The sequence below is a fragment of the Cucurbita pepo genome, chromosome LG01, assembly GCF_002806865.2.
Source record: "Cucurbita pepo subsp. pepo cultivar mu-cu-16 chromosome LG01, ASM280686v2, whole genome shotgun sequence".
NCBI classification, from domain to species: Eukaryota; Viridiplantae; Streptophyta; class Magnoliopsida; order Cucurbitales; family Cucurbitaceae; genus Cucurbita; species Cucurbita pepo.
This window is the reverse complement of record NC_036638.1, coordinates 21,303,902-21,320,769: the sequence shown is the minus strand read 5'-3', so window position 1 is coordinate 21,320,769 and position 16,868 is coordinate 21,303,902. Positions and strand designations below refer to the sequence as shown.

Genomic DNA, 16,868 nt, shown 5'->3' with positions numbered 1-16,868 from the left:
AGTTTGTACCGAGAGAGAAGAGAACTTGCTCACGCTTTCCCAGCCCTGGACTCCTAAGCCCTAAAACCCTAAACCCTAAGCCCTAAACCCTCAGCCCTAAAACCCTAAACCCTAAGCCCTAAACCCTAAGCCCTAAACCCTAAACCCTAGACCCTAAACTACTTTCCAACNTCTCTGCCCTAGTTAATGCAGGCAAGAGAGAAACAAGAACGGCTCACAGTATATAACCTNAGACCCTAAACTACTTTCCAACGACAAATGTGCTAAGTCATTTCGTTCTTGTGTCGCTTACGTTCAAGCGACATATTCTCGACCCTTTGGCCTCGTTTTAAGGGAAGGTTTTAGAAAACTAGGGCAGAGAGAAATTTTCGAAAATGAGATTTTTGAAATAGACATTATATAAGCAGGCAAGAGAGAAACAAGAACGGCTCACAGTATATAACCTTTGGTAGGGTGATATGACTAGGTAAGAAGTGTATTAATCTCAATTATTCATTTGTGAATCATTTGTTAAGCAACTAATGAAGTGTCAAGTGTTTTTTTAATCAAGTTTCAAGTGTCTGTTTAATCAAGTGTCAAGTATTTCACACATCCAGGGTAGGATCCACACCCATGGTACTTTTACTCATAAGCGTCCTAACAGATCACGGTAGAAGTAGCTCTATTTGTCCTTAGTTAATAGTGTATGGTTGGAAGTAACGAAGCCGTAATGAGGNTTGTTAAGCAACTAATGAAGTGTCAAGTGTTTTTTTAATCAAGTTTCAAGTGTCTGTTTAATCAAGTGTCAAGTGTTTCACACATCCAGGGTAGGATCCATACCCATGGTACTTTTACTCATAAGCGTCCTAACAGATCACGGTAGAAGTAGCTCTATTTGTCAGTTAATAGTGTATGGTTGGAAGTAACGAAGCCGTAATGAGGAGGCCAAGATCGCGGGGCAGAGGACGGCTTATGCATCTCGGTCGTTGCTTCACCTTCGGAGATGCAAATTGAGATATCAACCGTAAAGGGGGTAAATTGAAAAGGGGTTAGTTTACTATTTGGAGATGGTACTAAACCTAAACTCCATTGGAAGCGGCGATGAATTTGCTATGGCTTTGTCTTCATCTCCAGCTATGTTGGCGAGTGCAGCAGTTGGCCGTGATGCAGAGCAAGNGGGAATGGACGTGTGGACTCTTCATCTCCAGCTATGTTGGCGAGTGCAGCAGTTGGCCGTGATGCAGAGCAAGATATATTCCGTGTATTTTAAGGCAGTGGCCTCTAGCATTCAGATGCCTTTATTCGGCCATTCTATTCACCCACACAAAATGCCCTTATTCCGCCCAAGGATATGTACTTGAGGCTGCATTTTTTATGAAGTCGCTCAATGTTTTGGTCGAACATGCAACCTAATTCTACTACCTTTCCTAAACAAGTCAGATTACGTGTCGTGTCACCAATGTCATGTATTAGAAACACATCCTACTCGAACACCTGGATTTTTAGCCCTGCCTTTCTCCAATTGCTCTCCGAGCCTGCTAATTTGTCTGCTACAAAAGCTTTCTCGGATTCATCTTGAATTTCTCTTGTTTTTTTATCGCCAGATTTCTAAAACGACCAATTCTCGATTCGAGTCCTGGACATTGCGAATAACCGCACAGGCAACAACTCCGCATACGCATAGAATAGTAAGCTCGCTAAACTTGTTAGAAATTCATAAAATTTCAATGATTTAATGACATTATTTTACACTAACAACAGAAAAAACAAAACGAAAATTTAAAAAGAAAAAAAAAAAAAAAGTGAATTGGTATCAGCCTAATAGTGGAATCAAATTGCTATTTTCAATGTCACAAAATCGAGCATCCCCACTTAAGTCGTCGGCACAATCCCCACATTCATAAACAGATCGAACAAGCAGTAGCTGATCATCCAAGTACCTCTGTAATAGGCCGATATCCTCCTCCCCGTCATCGCCAACCTTCTCCGGGAGCGCTGATCTGCAGCCGCCTTCCTCACATCGCCGCAACCGTTCGCTTTCTGGGGAATCGCGAAGACATATCCTTATCCTGTGACGAGCAAGGCGGATGCAGAGCTCTATGGCACAGATGATGGGGAAAGTAGCGCAGAAAATGGGAACGAGGAGGGGGGAACAAAGCAAGAGAATGAAAAAGCGGCTCCGACTGGAACGAAGCCAAAAAGAGGCGGCGGCAGCGGCGGTGGCTAACATGATGACGTGCTGATTTGCAAGTAAAACCGGAAGGTTGGGGATCGAAGACATCGGGCTTGGAAGATGGACTTCATGGTGTGAGGAGGGGGAGAAGACAATTGAGGGGATTGGGGCTATGGCTGGCAGTCAGGGTTGTGGGTCTTCACGATGAAGATGCCTGTTCCTCTTCAGACCCAAACCTAAACGCTCTCTGTTGTTATATAATTATAATTTAAGTAATTAATTATTTGAAATTATGCTTCGAATGTGAAGCAATATTTAATTATGCTAACTATCGCTTTGATATTTTAATTAAGAATTTCTTTTCTTTTGTTTCTGTTGGATTACTTTTATACGCATTGATAAAATAATGGCTAGTAACGTGGTGAAATAAATATAACAAGATGATATTCATTGGAGTATCAGACATCATATTTGATAATGGTACCATTACTTTTAATTCATTTTATCTTAAAAAGTAAATTAACAAGTAATCATATTCAAGTGTGATATGAAAGTAATTTTTTTTAAAAAAAATTAACAAACAATCTGTTTTACCAACTAAGATTCTTCTATTTCTTTTTTAGGCTTGCAGTTGTAATCCCTTTATTATTAGTTTTAGTTTTTAGCGTTTCCAATAACAATAGTTTTTATTAAATGTGAATATATTTTCAAATTAGTTTTTTTGAAATAAAGAACCAACTTAATTTTGATAAGTGTACTAGTTCAGACAACATTGATCTCCTTCAAACATTGAGCCATGGGCCCTTCTCAACTCCACTAAAGGTTCTACTGTTCTGCTAGTGCTCACCCCAAAGGCCCCACAACAGAGAACACATCTCAACTTACCCCAAAAATGTATCCTTCTCACCAACCACAGAGGGAGGAAGAACTCCTTGATCCATCTCCCTTTAACATCTTTGTCTAAAACACTACTAACTTCAAGTCCCTTTAACCACACAAGCCATATCTATTTCTCACAACTCCATCAACAATATTCGTTCTTCCAAGGATAACCTGCTACATGAAAACTTCAATTTTCTTTTTTGGAAATTGCACTTTTCACAAACTAGAAAAAATAGACTCACGCCAAGAAAAGCCCTCAAACAGGCTAGAGTTCTAGCAACCAAAACCTCTGCTCCTAGGAGGGAACTCAAAACTCCTCCATTAATTAAAGAAACGACCACCGCCCCCTTATCCAACAACGTACGAGGAAATCTGCACGATCGTACAAGCTGTAGGGAGATGGAGAGAAACAATGGGAGCTAGNATTCCTCCATTAATTAAAGAAACGACCACCGCCCCCTTATCCAACAACGTACGAGGAAATCTGCACGACCGTACAAGCTGTAGGGAGATGGAGAGAAACAATGGGAGCTAGGAGGAGCAGCGAATTTTTAAGCTTGATTTATATGGGCATAAGGAAATCCAGGTCAATAAATATGACCACCCTATACATATCTCGTATGCTTTGTAAGATTCATCATACCCAAGAAAGCTAAACTTAGTGATGTACACAGCTAAAGTTGTGAGTATGATATGGTCGGAGACATGACAAACAAAGACCATCCACTGTCCTGTCCCCCCTTGTTTCTCAATGTTATACAAAATATGCAGTTACTAGTACACAACCTGGGGGGAAGTCCATCCAAACCTTTATTATCATTTATAACGAACAAAGCTGTTTAGAGTTGTTGACTGTCTAAATAGATCGAGTTATGAAATTCACTGAGACTGTTCATAGAGAGAGACAGACAAGCAAAACGGAATTAAGGAAATACAGTGACAAAATGAAACCTCAACACACCATCAACAAGATTTACAACTCCAAAAAAAGAAAAAAAAAAAAGGTGAGAAACAAATGAGGTAAAATAAAACACATAAAATGACCAAATAACAAATGACGAATTCGAATTTATGCAAATAATATGCGATGGCATAACAAACAAGCACTAAGATACAGACTGAATGATTGCGCTAATATATTCAAAGATGCAAAGGTAAAATCAACGGAGGTAAGGCGCCTTACGTGTTTCTTTTTTCCCTTCTCGCAGGCACCGATATCGGGGCTAGAATGCTTCACTCTCTTAAAACCTTGACCTTGAACCTATACAGGAGCTTCTTCTTCTTAGAGGTTGGATTGTCAATAGTAAATAACAGTTTTCCCAGTTCAGAGACTTTGAAACTTTGAGAGATTACTGGTTCATCAGTTGCGGCCATTTTTCTTGCCTTTTGTATTATCACAGCGTATGCTTCTTCGGTATTAGGCACAAATTCAGCACTGTAGCTCACCTCCCATCCCACAACACGTAGCTCCCAAGCAATAATGCACTTCTGCAACGCAATGAATATCTCAATCACACACAGAATAAATACTCCTATTTGGTACTTCACTGAATATTACACAAACGCATGGACAGAAAGTAAAGAAAGGCTTGCATACAAAGAGCATAAAGCATGAAATACAGAGACATAACACGTCTCTCTATCACACCTCATAAATTATAATTTCAACAGTTTGCTTAGTTGATGGTTTTATTGAGACTTCCGTTGCTTGATCAGAAGCATCGAAATCTGGGTTGCAATCACAATAGTCAACGCTCAAGCCACCATACACGATTGGAACTTGTTCGGGAGAAATGTATCTGCATTGGTAGATCATCATACCCAACTCAGGAAAAACAATTAATACATAAAACTAACTCTTTCTTTACTGACTTGAAAAGGGTCTCGGCAGATTTCGTAGGCCCTGCGAAGATAAACTTGCTTTTGGTCCTCTGGGTTAGAAACGGGCTGATCATCGTATAGAATGCAAGATACCACCAAGGAACGTTGATAAATACCTTATGAAGGTCCATTCAATACAATAATCAAATTTCAACCAAATCAAGTAAATATTATTCTACGAATTAAGAAATCAAGATCCTAATCTCCTCAACTATATGTGATGAAGAAAATAGTTGAAGACATTGTATAAACCTGTTTGGCTACGAATTCAGGATAATTGTCTTGAAGCACCTGAAGAGCCTGTTTAGTGGCCAATCGAAGCTCTCGCTTGCCAGGACCAGGGGAGTTTTTGAGGTCATTAACCTGAAATAAAGTAGAAATACCTCCAGGATGAAAATCGAGTTTCCTAATACTCCTTTCTAAGAACTGAATCCTCCAACGTAAGAACTTGGTCCGCTTTTCCTGGTCGGAGAATGTTTTTGTATATAAATCCTTGTTCTGGAACTCTCCGAAGACATTGTAACACACTGGATGACCCTCCCTGCTGTATCCATGCATATACACCACCTTCTCCAGATCATCCCCCAGGTTCTCGTCGACAAGTGAATCGATGCCAAACTCCTCCCTCCACCTAATTGTGTTTTGAAACATAAGGAATGCATCCCTCACTTTGAACTCCCTCGCCCTTAAAAACTTCAGGAGGATCACATCCGTCCGGTCATCTTCAAAAAGAGGAACCCCCCAAATTGACAGCTTCTTCTCAGTTTGAGCTGCCTCCAGGACTTCCTGTGCACGATTTTCCCTAACTACGGAATTTTCTTCGACAAGTTGCCGCAGTTCCTGAAGGGCTTTCCTCTCGGAATCTGCAAGATCAGCCACTTTGTTACTTTCCTCCTTGAAAGAAACCAAAGCCTGAGGAATCTTCTGCTCTTCAATTGTATTGGATTTAGTAGAAGATTCAACACCAAGGACGTCCTTTCCTGCATCGGAAGGTTTTGCCTCTACCTCAAAGTCACGTTCGGTAGATCGAGCTGGTGGCTGCAGTGGCTCTTCTTTCTCCACCACTGCTGTCGGAGGAGACAATGAAACCAGTTCCTTTACAGCAGCTGTACACGATACAGGCTCGACAACAACGTCTGTTGGTGGAATCGACTCATTTTCGGGTAGAGCAGGAGAATTAGCCACCGCCAGCACAGATTCTACAGGAGTGAGCGGGGGTGGGGGATCTTCTTCCTGGGTGCTAGATGGTTGGCGATCGGCGGGGGGTGCAACTGTCGGAATGTTGTCGGCCATCAAAACAAAGGCGTAGAAGTGAAACGAATCTTAGTTGGAAAGGGAAAGACGAAAGGGGGCGCTAAAAATTTGCAGTCTTCCTTTCGGTGGTCTTTGGTAATTTATTACGTGAACATAGGTGAAATTCGACATCGCAACGCCATGTGAAAAAGAAAAAATGAAATGAAATAACAAAAGAAAAAGAAACTCCCTCAACTACATCAATTTCTTTGGGATTTAATACTATTTTACTCAACAAATGTTAAAGATGATTACAAGATAATGTGCACTTTTGCGGGAACTATTTACTGGCAGCTCTTTGTGGATCCACTTCTAGTCGATCCTCCACCACAAGGAGGAAATCAACAAAAGGGTAGCATAACGAAGTAGTATGAAGCAGGCACCAGTTGCACCTCCTCAAAACTCAATTTTTATAGTTAGAACCTAAATAGAGAGTACTCCAAATATCACATATCACATCTGAAGGGAAGAGAGTTAACAAATATTCAATTAAATGAATAAGAATCTTCTTGGTTCACACGTTACTTTCTTTTAACTTGTTCAAACTTTTTTTTAAGGTGATCGAGTAATTTTCTTCTTTTAAATAAAAATCAGGACCAAAAAAATTTAAAGACTAGTAAGAAAAGTTGGCATCCGTACGGCACCTAATTAATGTTTGGTTTAGGGGAGAGTATTATATTACAAGATAATAAGAAGAAAAATTAGAAGAAGAAGAAGAAGAGTGGTGTAGAATAAACGGTGGAATATGGATAACATTGAGAATTATAAAGTTGAGAGACAGGAGGAGAATTGACGACAGTAAAGCCCAAAGAAAGGAAGATGGCGTGGTGCGGCAGCTCTGTCTCAAAGAGCAACAACAGCACCTTCCCGTTCCCATTCCCACCCCATGGATTCGCCATACTGCCACAAAATAAAAGTAGAAGTAAACCATCCAACATCCCCTTCGCTGCAGCGCCAAAATTTTCGNACTGCCACAAAATAAAAGTAGAAGTAAACCATCCAACATCCCCTTCGCTGCAGCGCCAAAATTTTCGCTGCCCAAAAGGTGCCAAACGTGTGGAGGTAAAGGGGCTATCGATTGTCCCGGATGCAAGGTTACCCATCCCATCCTTCTCAATTCTCAATGCTCAATTCACTCCACATTTAACATCTTCTCCTCTTATAATACCTTCATGTGTTTGCTTTCAACTTAATTTCCTTCATGTGTTTGCTTTCAACTCAATTTCAGGGGACTGGGAGAAACAAGAAAAACGGAAACATCTTCGAGCGTTGGAAGTCATTCACTCACTCACTCACTCAATCTCTTACTTTTGTTCCAACTCAAACTAATTTAAACTCATCTATTCATATCCTTTCATTTTGCTTGTTTCAGATGTTTCGAGTGCCAAGGATTTGGATTAAAGAGCTGCCCTGACTGTGGAAAAGGAGGACTCACCCCCGAACAAAGGGGAGAAAGATAATGCACTCGCACCAGTTTATATTTATCTACTTCAACTTGTCTATTTTCTAATGTGATGCATTTGCATTGTATCATATATATATATGGTTTCCAATTCTAAGACTTCACTACATTTTGTTCTAAAAAGTGATAAAAGTAAATTATGGTTCTTTGCAGGAAAAAAGTGGTTGTGATAGAAAAAGAAAGAAGAAAATAAATATAGCTAAACTAGAGGCTGTCATATTCGAACTCCATCATTCATTTGTTTTGAAAATATTAGTCAGCTTGACCGATTCTCGTGGAGACTTATTTGGGAGCTATTTCTTGGAAACATAAAATTAAGGTGGGCGGATATTCCCGACTCTCGATCGCATCTCTGCCATTTTTCCGGAGCAAACAAATTAATTAAACTAAAATCCTATCCTACGACGGTAGCTATGGATCCGTTTCGAGGACAAGGCGGCACTCAGATGCTATTAGTCGCGAACCAGATGCACAGCATGTCATATCCAGCGCTAGAAACAGTAAACCATTAATCCCTCCACTTCGGTTTGTTTCTGTTTCCATTCACTTCGAGTACTATACACACACATATATATATATAGTATTCGTGGATGACTGAATAATTTGTGTGTCGCTGGAAAGAAAAGTACCACTCGATATTCAATTTGATTTTGAAAGAAAAGTACCACTCGATTGAAAGTGTGTTGTACTTGTATGGTAGTTTGTATCTAATCAATAATATGGTTCCTTAAAGAGGAGGACATACACAATGCAGCCTATAGCAAAGAGAATGATAAGGATATCCAAGGTAAGAGCTGTGGTGGCCTGATCACTCAAGTCCATGTTCCTTCCAGCAAGGCGATCGACCATATCTGGAGTGGATTTCCAGCTTTGCAGCTCCTGCTCGTAAGGATCTTCCAACTTGATCCTCAGCTTATCAGCTTGGCGGCTTGCCTCTTCTTGAGCAAGCGTCCAGTCGTAGAACTTGCGGCTTTCTTCGTTGCTGAGGACCTCGTACACTTGTTTTAATTTCATAAATTTGTCGGACGCAGCTTTTAGAGGGAGAGAGGTGGTGTCGGGATGATATTCCTTTGACAATCTCCGATACGCACTTTTTATCTCTTCTAGGTCAGCCTCAGCACCGACTCCTAAGAACCTGCGCGCATATATACACAGAACAAACCATGATACCAACATCAATCAAATTCAAAACGAAATTAACGAAGCATATGCAGCCAGCTAGCCAAGCTCACGTACTGGTAGTGAGAGTCGGATGAGTTATTGAGCAAATCGGCCAAACTTGGACCCAACGCGTTATTATTATTATTATTATTCTGCTCCTTCTGGTCTCGCCGGGATTGGGAAGGCCTAGGGCCTCCAATCCAACCTTCTTCATCATTTTGCCAATGAATTCTTGTGTCGACGCCCGGTGGAGGCCTTTGGCGGTTGTTGGGAGGTTGGGATGCGTAGACCGGCCATGTACGGAATGTGCGAGCAGGCGAGTGGAAGGTTCTGTTCAAGAAGAGAGAATTGGGAATAGAAGGAGAGGCCATGGCCATGGAACGGAATGAAACGGAAGCAAGGTTAAGAAAGACTCAACTCAAAACCACTACCACTGGTTTTGTTTCTATGGATGAGATACTTACACCTGCTGCTGCCGTTGCCTTTGCCTTTGCCTTCGCCTTTTGTGGGGCCTTCAAGAACCCGTTGTCCACACTGGCCATTGATAGCGAAAATTTTGTTTAATTCGCATAAAAAGAAGCCCTACACTTTTAAAAATAATCATTTTTTGTCCTACAACTTTCATTATGTCTATATGAATCACGGTACTTTTTAAATATAATCATTTTGTTCCTAAGACTTATTTCTTAAGTTTAGTCCTTGTACTTAATTTCAAGTTATACACTGCAAATATATGCTCACATAATAAAACAAAGATAAGAATTAAATGGTCAATTTTTAAAGTTGAGGAACTAAAATAAATATGTGAAGTTGATGCCAAAATAAAACATCTAAAGAGAGATCTTTTGAAAGCTTAGAAATAAAAACGGAACAAATTTGAAATAGTAAGATGGAGAAGAAAAGCAGATATCCAATCCACCACCCCACCTCTCCTCTTCTGTGATTATTGACATTATGACTCTACTGCCATATCTGGAAGAACGTTCTATGGTTACCCATTTCCTTCTAACAATCTTCCTTTCACAATATAGTAAAGAAACTTCAGAAGTTAGCTCTCCAAATCATGAGATAAGTCTGCCAATAGAATCATATCTGGCATAGCATGCAAGGGAGTTTTTAGTAAGAGCAACAGCTTCGAATATTTCAAACGAGTTAAATAGGAAGATGTTAGCTTTTACAGTCTCATCCTCGGCTGCCTATATAAGAGGCCTTACTTTAAGTCGTTCTCTTTTTCTGTTTCATTCTTCCAGATTTTTAAATTCAAGGTACAAACATGATCCCGTTCTCCTTAATGGTATCAATAACAATACCAAGCTTACCTTCAATTCTTTCATCCTTCCTAGGCTCGTACGACATTGCATATACATCTGCTTCCTTTGATCTCTCCGCAATAAGCTTCCCTATTACTCTACATGCATTGTGATCTGTAAGTGACGGTAAACTGTTCCTAAGATCCTTTGCATTTGTTGTCGCCACTGATATTACTTTGCTTGTTCCTCTATGCATTACCTTCGCATGGATAAATTTCTTTGAAAAGAAAACATTTAGTAAAAATGGCCTCATATACATATCTGTCCGTTGTTTCCATGATTTCTTGTTTGGTCGCTTTGCAGCCTCCCCTCGTGACCTTCTTGTCCAAGCTGATTGTATGAATAAAACCTACAAGTGTAAACATACTGGTCGTTTATCAAAAGAAAACAAAATTTAAAAGTTACTCGACTCTCTTAAAACAGTAAAAGATTCTCTGAAGTGCAGCAGGAGTGCTCACCAAATTCAGCTTCCCTAAAGAAATTGGATATTGGAAAAGTTACTTCATCTATTAATAGTTATAAGAATGATGTAAAGATGAATTGGAAGGTCAGCGTCGTTTTTACGGATTCTTGTAAGACTTTACTTACGACTCAAATCTTTTTGGATTAGAAAAAATAGGAGGTGGTGCAGACAGATTTTAGCAAAATAAGTTGCCTCGTTCCATCAGAGGCGTTACTCACTCCAAAAGAAGTTGCCTCGTTGCCCGGAGAAGACTCTTGTAAGGCATTCAATCTTTATTACAGCCCTTTAATGAGACGAACGGAATTCCCTTGATAACGTTTCAGTTCAGCCAACGCCATTAATGAAGACGTCTCTTGAGGCCGGTTTTCCTACAGTTCCCCCTGTAGTTAATGCTTCCGTTCCAGTTCAAGAGGTTTCGCCTATTGCCAAGAATGTTTCGCATTCGAATCCTTCCCGTACAGAGATTCTCAGCCCTCATGGTACTAAATTGATTTAAGGAGATCAAAGGAATCTCACCCTCTTCAATATTCTCGGAAAAAATAAATGGTTGCTTCTTTTATAATTTTTCCAGAAGTTTCTTTAATCAATCCAGATGTTGAAGAAGGTTGTTTGCGACTCTTGGGCTCCTCTTCTCTTAAACTCTGTTTGGATACAAGTGAAGATCCAAAGACGTTCTCTTCCATACCTTGTAGTCAAACATTAACTGCTCCTTGTGATTCAGGAACTGCTTTGATTAAAGGAGTTGTCATTCCTTCTTCCAATCATTACGAAAAGCAGGAACTCTTATCCTATGGTATAATAGATTCTGATGATTGATAGATGGAAGCGCTTTACTCTATCTAGGGAAGGCCTTATTATATGTCTTTAGTTCTTATGGTCTTTGGTTAGAGTGGAGTTCAAAAGACTTCTTCAATTTTTCTTTGAGAGGAAAGGAAGGAGGGAAAGTAACTCATTTGGTTCGATGGAGAATTGTTACAAAAGCTCAGAATGATGGCGGTCTTGAAATAGGAGCATTGAAAACAGGAATTTGGCTTTGATAGCATAATGAGGTTGGTGTTTTATAACTGAACCTTCTTCTTGTTGGCAACAGGTTATTGCTAGTATTCATGGGTCTAACATTAATGATTGGCATTCAGNTTTTTTTTTTTTTTTTTTTTTTTTTTTTTTTTTTTTTTTTTTTTTTTTTTTTTTTTTTTTTTTTTTTTTTTTTTGTGGAAAGATCTTTGGTTATCTAACCTTCTATAAAGCCTTGCTATCCTCGGCTATTTATTATTGCTTCTACTCCAAATGGTTTGGTTGCTCTACATCCTATTATCCATGTAGCTGCTAGTAAGCCTCATAATCACAGGCTGCGCAAGTGTTGGACCCTGTACCCAAGCTTTCCAGATAGCAACAAACTTTTGAACCAATAATATGATATAGACCAAGGAAAAAAACTGTGATGAAAGCCGCGTCCATAACAGCATTGCCACCAAAGGGGGCTTTTCTATTCCAATTCTTCAAAAAGACAGATGTTATACTTCGTTCAATGCAAATCTTCCTGAATGTTGCTCAAGTCAGTAAGTTGCTAATATAACCAAGATGTGTCCGAGGATTTCAACTTAGGGAACTTCTCCCAGGTTTAACCAAGTGGTCATGGGTTCAAAACGGCTCAAGTGTATTTATTCTAAATCTGAAATGTTGTCATCAATTCCAAGCTCAATTTAAATACAAGGTAGAAAATGAAGAATTTGAAAGATACGGAACTGGAGAACTGCCCAGCAACAGCAATAAAGCCATTTGACCTGGAACGAAGCAGAAAATAGTTGAGAACTCTCTGTATACAATGTAATAGTCATTTTTTTCTTTTCCAGCTATAATAACAGCACGACTATTCACTTAAAGATGACTGCCGGCAGTATTCTTTCAAATTCTCAAACCATATCCTGAAGAGCAAGTTTTATGAAAGTTACAATATAGTCGAGTTCGTATTGTCCATTGGCTTGAATACATAACTGGCAGCAAATCCACAACAGATAACTTCCTCACAGATAATTCTCCTTCCCCAACTTTTGCACTAGTGTTTCAGGTTTCAGGTTTCCGTTTATTTTGATTCCATTCCTATACCAATCGATTTTTCTGAAACTAGATTTTCACATAACTTATCCCAATAAAAGTGAACAACAATAGAGAAAATAGCCAAAATTTTTAAGAATAATCAAAGCAACTTGTTTTGCCTTTGTAAATTTGTTAGTTCCAGAATTTTTTCATATAAAAACCAAGTACATGTGCAAGAAATTCGTGGTCCACAACAGATAAATCATAAACTTAAAAATGGAAATAAGATATCCTCCGGAATAAACAGGGAATTGAATAGGCTGCCAGTAAAGAAATTTTACCTTGGCATGCGCGGGATTCGAGGAGACAAAAGGGGAGCCTCTAGATAGGCTAATGGACGGAAATGAAGATGCCCACGAGAGAGATGAGGATTTCTGTGAAGGAGTGGTGGGAGTTGATATGCACTGGGAGGAGAGAATTGAACGCACAGAAGCACTAGACGGCATTGAAGAAGATATTGCTGTGAACGCCATGGTTCAGATTCAGTTCATTCGTCCACCCACGACTTCTTTGGTGGAAGTGCTCAATTTACGACGCTCGCGGTAGAAGTCCGAAGCTTCTTTCCGAAAGAAAAAAGGAAAAAAATAAAACAAATAGATGGGTAAGTGTTAAAGGCTTAAAAAGGGTTATTTTGATGCAATTACTATTTTGTTACCAAAAAAAATAGTGCAAACCTTACCGCCTCATTGTAATGTTAAGGTTAAATATGAAAGAGCTATAATATAATATTACCTTTTTAAGTATTTCAAAATTATTTTAATAGAAAAATATAATTGTCATGTCCATTTTTTTTAATACTTGAAAAGATTTCTACTCAAATAATAGTTTTATTTTTGAAAGATTTATAAAGGGGTGAGGGTGATATTTTACTCTTAACTTGAGAAGTACAATTATTTGAGATTACAAGAATATTGAAGATCTTCATCATTATTGAAATGAAACTACTTTTGTGAGCCAGCAGTAAAAGTTTGGTTCTGCCCCAACTAATTTTTTTACTGCGTACAGTCTGAAGAATTGCTAGTCTTCAAGAAAGGGATAGTCTGTGTAACCAACCACCGGATCGGATGCGTAAAAGGTGTCTCTTTTGTAGTTGTTGAGAGGAGCATCTATCTGGAATCTCCTTGGCAGGTCTGGATTTGCTAAAAACCAACGGCCATAAGCAATAAGATCTGCTCCATTTTCAGCAATGGCTCTATTTCCATCTTCCTTATCAAACCCTCCAGCAGCTATGAATGTACCCCGGAATGCCTTTCTCATTGGTAACAGGCTGTGTGGACATTCAACTTTCTCCAGAACATTTTTCATCCGTGGCTCCACCATGTGACAGTACAAAATTCCATATTTGTTCAAACTCTCCGCCATGTACACTCCCAGAGCTTTTGGATTTGAATCTCCCGCCTCCATGTAATCTGCAAAAGGCGATAGTCTTATCCCAACTCTGTCTCCGCCTATCTCGTTTACCACAGCTTCAACTACTTCTAGACCAAATCTGCAACGGTTTTCCAGAGAGCCACCATATTGGTCCGTACGGTCGTTCACACTGTCTTTCATGAACTGATCGATAAGATAACCATGAGCTCCATGGATTTCAACTCCATCAAAACCTGTATAATCATTCAACCATAGCAAAAAACATATTGAATAATAAATTCATTTCATCCTCCATTGTTTCTAGCCTAAACAAGCTACTGATTTTTGAGTCTTAATCAGTAATCATGGCAGGAGTTCCGTTAGTTTTCTGAAAATAGGACTGACCAGCTTCAATGGCATTCCTGGCTGCAACCCTAAAATCATTGACAATTTGAGGGATTTCATCTGTCCTTAGACGTCTTGGAGGAGTGAACTGTGCAACATCAATTCCATCAGCCCGAACTTGCGGGAGTAGTGGCCTGTCCGATGATGAGATTGGGGCTTGTCCATTTGGTTGAAAACCTACATGCATCAGAAAATATATAGCCACAGTGGAGGCGTATTTTTAAAATAAATGTTAACTCAGAGATTTGTAACTTTAAAACTAAGGATTTCATTCCTATGATTCATTGCAATCTCATAAATTCTCTACTACTAAATCATGTACGGTAACACCCTCCTCCAGATTTGACACTGCAAATTTGTTCTTTACATAGTTCAGAACGAAGTTGATTGCTTCAGCTGTATTTTTTTTTTTTTTTTTTAAACTTAAATGCTCGTAAAAGTGAGGATGGAAAGGTTTTATAATGGGTGCAGAATCATGAAAAAAAAAATGGGAACTGATCAGAAACCTCATAGATACTGTATGCTTTATCCAGTGCAAAATTCAATCTACAGTTATCCACTNTTCAGCTGTTTTTTTTTTTTTTTTTCAAAACTTAAATGCTCGTAAAAGTGAGGATGGAAAGGTTTTATAATGGGTGCAGAATCATGAAAAAAAAAATGGGAACTGATCAGAAACCTCATAGATACTGTATGCTTTATCCAGTGCAAAATTCAATCTACAGTTATCCACTTGATTCTGTTGTTCCAATTGATATGGTCTTATAATTTACCAACCTTTCTTCTTGTTATTCCTATTTGCGGTANCTTTATCCAGTGCAAAATTCAATCTACAGTTATCCACTTGATTGTGTTGTTCCAATTGATATGTTCTTATAATTTACCAACCTTTCTTCTTGTTATTCCTATTTGCGGTAAAGAAAACGCACCTGAATTTGAAACCCTCCCAACATGCCATATCTGGCAAAAGAATGTACCGCCTTTGCGATGGACAGCATCCACAATTGGTTTCCATGCTTCAACTTGCTCTTTCGTCCATATCCCAGGTGTATCAGGATATCTTACACGTTAGAACACAGAAACGGATTAGTTGGGAAGCAAGAGGTTTTTTATGAGAATAAGGGGAAAGAAAAGGAAGGCTATTACCCTTGGGCAGTGTCAGAAACTCCAGTGGCCTCAGCTATTAAGAAACCCCCTTTCGTGGTTCTCTGAGAGTAATATAAGATGGCATGCTGCTGAGGAACATTGTTGTAAGATCTCTGCCTTGTCAATGGGGCCAACACAATTCTGAAGAACAATTATTGTGAGGAAGATATGAGGAAACAGGGTTATCCAATTCCAAGCAACACAAGCTGTTGTTATTGATTTTGCAATTAGATGATACTTGTAAGACAACATGTACCTGTGAGAAAGATTAAACTTCCCCATCTTGTACGGAGTGAGGAGAGGAATGGAGGGAGCTTGCGCAGACGCCTCATTGTTGTTATCACCCATTTTGCTTTGACGTTGCTCCTTTCTCGGTGTGTTGCACAAGCTTATTCAGATGGCAGATGGGGAGAGAGCAATCAGACCGGCAAAGGGTATTTATAAGTTTCACACAATAATGAAACAAGACAGCTAAATTTTATCCCCGACGCAGGCTCGGAGCAGAGCAGTAAGCAAAGGAGTAAAGACGGCCGTGAATTATTGAAAAAAAAAAGTAGGTTTGGATAACCGGTGACGTGTGGGAATGCGTGGATTGTGAAATTGCTGTGATGTGAGTGAACCAGGTTCGGCCGCCTCGAAATCGCCGTCCAGAGTTGATTTGATTTTCCTTACATCATTGGTTCATTCATTCATTCGGGTGACATTAAAATATAAAATGAAAACAGACGTACGCATCTGTTCACAGACAACTGACTACTTTTGAAAAGTTACGATGAACGAGGCCAAATAAAAATAACATCTTAAATGTTTAAAAATAATGAAAACAAATGAGTGTACATATCTTATACGCACACGATTCACAACCGGTGATTTAATTTTTTGTTTAATTATTTATGCCTTCAACCCTAATTAATTAATTGTATATGTTTAGATTCTAGTGTTGAAATTTATCAACTAGCACAATTAATACTCATAATAAATGTAAAACTATTTTAAAATTAAACATCAATTAATTAAGTTAAATTAAGTAATTGATCTTTTATGCTAATAAGTCAGTTCTACCTTCAACATTTTAATAACTAAAAATAATGTTAGGCGAAATTTTTTCGATATTTATTTGATATATTAGATCCAATCATATAATATTTGCGTTTAATATACTGTTACTGCAACTCGTTTGGTCGTTCATGACTTATCATCATTCATTCTTAAAAACGATCTTAACAATGATGATGGCCACACCATATATTCCTCTTTCTTCGTAATTAA

At 38.9% G+C, this 16,868-nt stretch overlaps 5 protein-coding genes across 6 annotated transcripts; 1 reads left to right on the top strand and 4 right to left on the bottom strand.

Annotated features, from left to right (window-relative positions):
• Window positions 1-1,668: 1,668 nt before the first annotated feature.
• Window positions 1,669-2,473, bottom strand: LOC111808798. Its single transcript, XM_023694986.1, has one exon. The coding sequence runs from the start codon at window positions 2,258-2,260 to the stop codon at window positions 1,793-1,795; it is 468 nt and encodes a 155-aa protein (XP_023550754.1). The 5' UTR covers window positions 2,261-2,473; the 3' UTR covers window positions 1,669-1,792.
• A 1,358-nt stretch (window positions 2,474-3,831) lies between these two features.
• Window positions 3,832-6,517, bottom strand: LOC111801461 (patellin-3-like). The gene is made up of 4 exons (XM_023685472.1): window positions 5,168-6,517; window positions 4,907-5,031; window positions 4,683-4,833; window positions 3,832-4,522 (listed from the first exon to the last, which is right to left on the bottom strand). The coding sequence occupies exons 1-4, from the start codon at window positions 6,206-6,208 to the stop codon at window positions 4,268-4,270; spliced, it is 1,572 nt and encodes a 523-aa protein (XP_023541240.1). The 5' UTR covers window positions 6,209-6,517; the 3' UTR covers window positions 3,832-4,267.
• Window positions 6,518-6,965: 448 nt separating this feature from the next.
• On the top strand, window positions 6,966-7,793 carry LOC111810762 (protein PHOTOSYSTEM I ASSEMBLY 2, chloroplastic-like). Of its 2 annotated transcripts, none has more exons than XM_023697551.1 (4): window positions 6,966-7,144; window positions 7,213-7,302; window positions 7,437-7,483; window positions 7,581-7,793. In XM_023697551.1, exons 1-4 carry the CDS (start codon window positions 7,028-7,030, stop codon window positions 7,666-7,668), a joined length of 342 nt encoding a protein of 113 aa, XP_023553319.1. In that variant the 5' UTR covers window positions 6,966-7,027; the 3' UTR covers window positions 7,669-7,793. The 2 variants fall into 2 exon arrangements, with proteins under 2 accessions (XP_023553319.1, XP_023553311.1); XM_023697543.1 differs by having other exon boundaries at window positions 6,972-7,118; window positions 7,187-7,302.
• Window positions 7,794-8,280: 487 nt separating this feature from the next.
• Window positions 8,281-13,292, bottom strand: LOC111810756 (NAD(P)H-quinone oxidoreductase subunit T, chloroplastic-like). The gene is made up of 4 exons (XM_023697532.1): window positions 12,983-13,292; window positions 9,759-10,490; window positions 8,907-9,365; window positions 8,281-8,805 (listed from the first exon to the last, which is right to left on the bottom strand). The coding sequence occupies exons 3-4, from the start codon at window positions 9,206-9,208 to the stop codon at window positions 8,382-8,384; spliced, it is 726 nt and encodes a 241-aa protein (XP_023553300.1). The 5' UTR covers window positions 9,209-9,365; window positions 9,759-10,490; window positions 12,983-13,292; the 3' UTR covers window positions 8,281-8,381.
• A 239-nt stretch (window positions 13,293-13,531) lies between these two features.
• On the bottom strand, window positions 13,532-16,286 carry LOC111780882 (12-oxophytodienoate reductase 1-like). The gene is made up of 5 exons (XM_023661243.1): window positions 15,856-16,286; window positions 15,600-15,740; window positions 15,383-15,513; window positions 14,457-14,633; window positions 13,532-14,305 (listed from the first exon to the last, which is right to left on the bottom strand). The coding sequence occupies exons 1-5, from the start codon at window positions 15,945-15,947 to the stop codon at window positions 13,719-13,721; spliced, it is 1,128 nt and encodes a 375-aa protein (XP_023517011.1). The 5' UTR covers window positions 15,948-16,286; the 3' UTR covers window positions 13,532-13,718.
• Window positions 16,287-16,868: the final 582 nt, after the last annotated feature.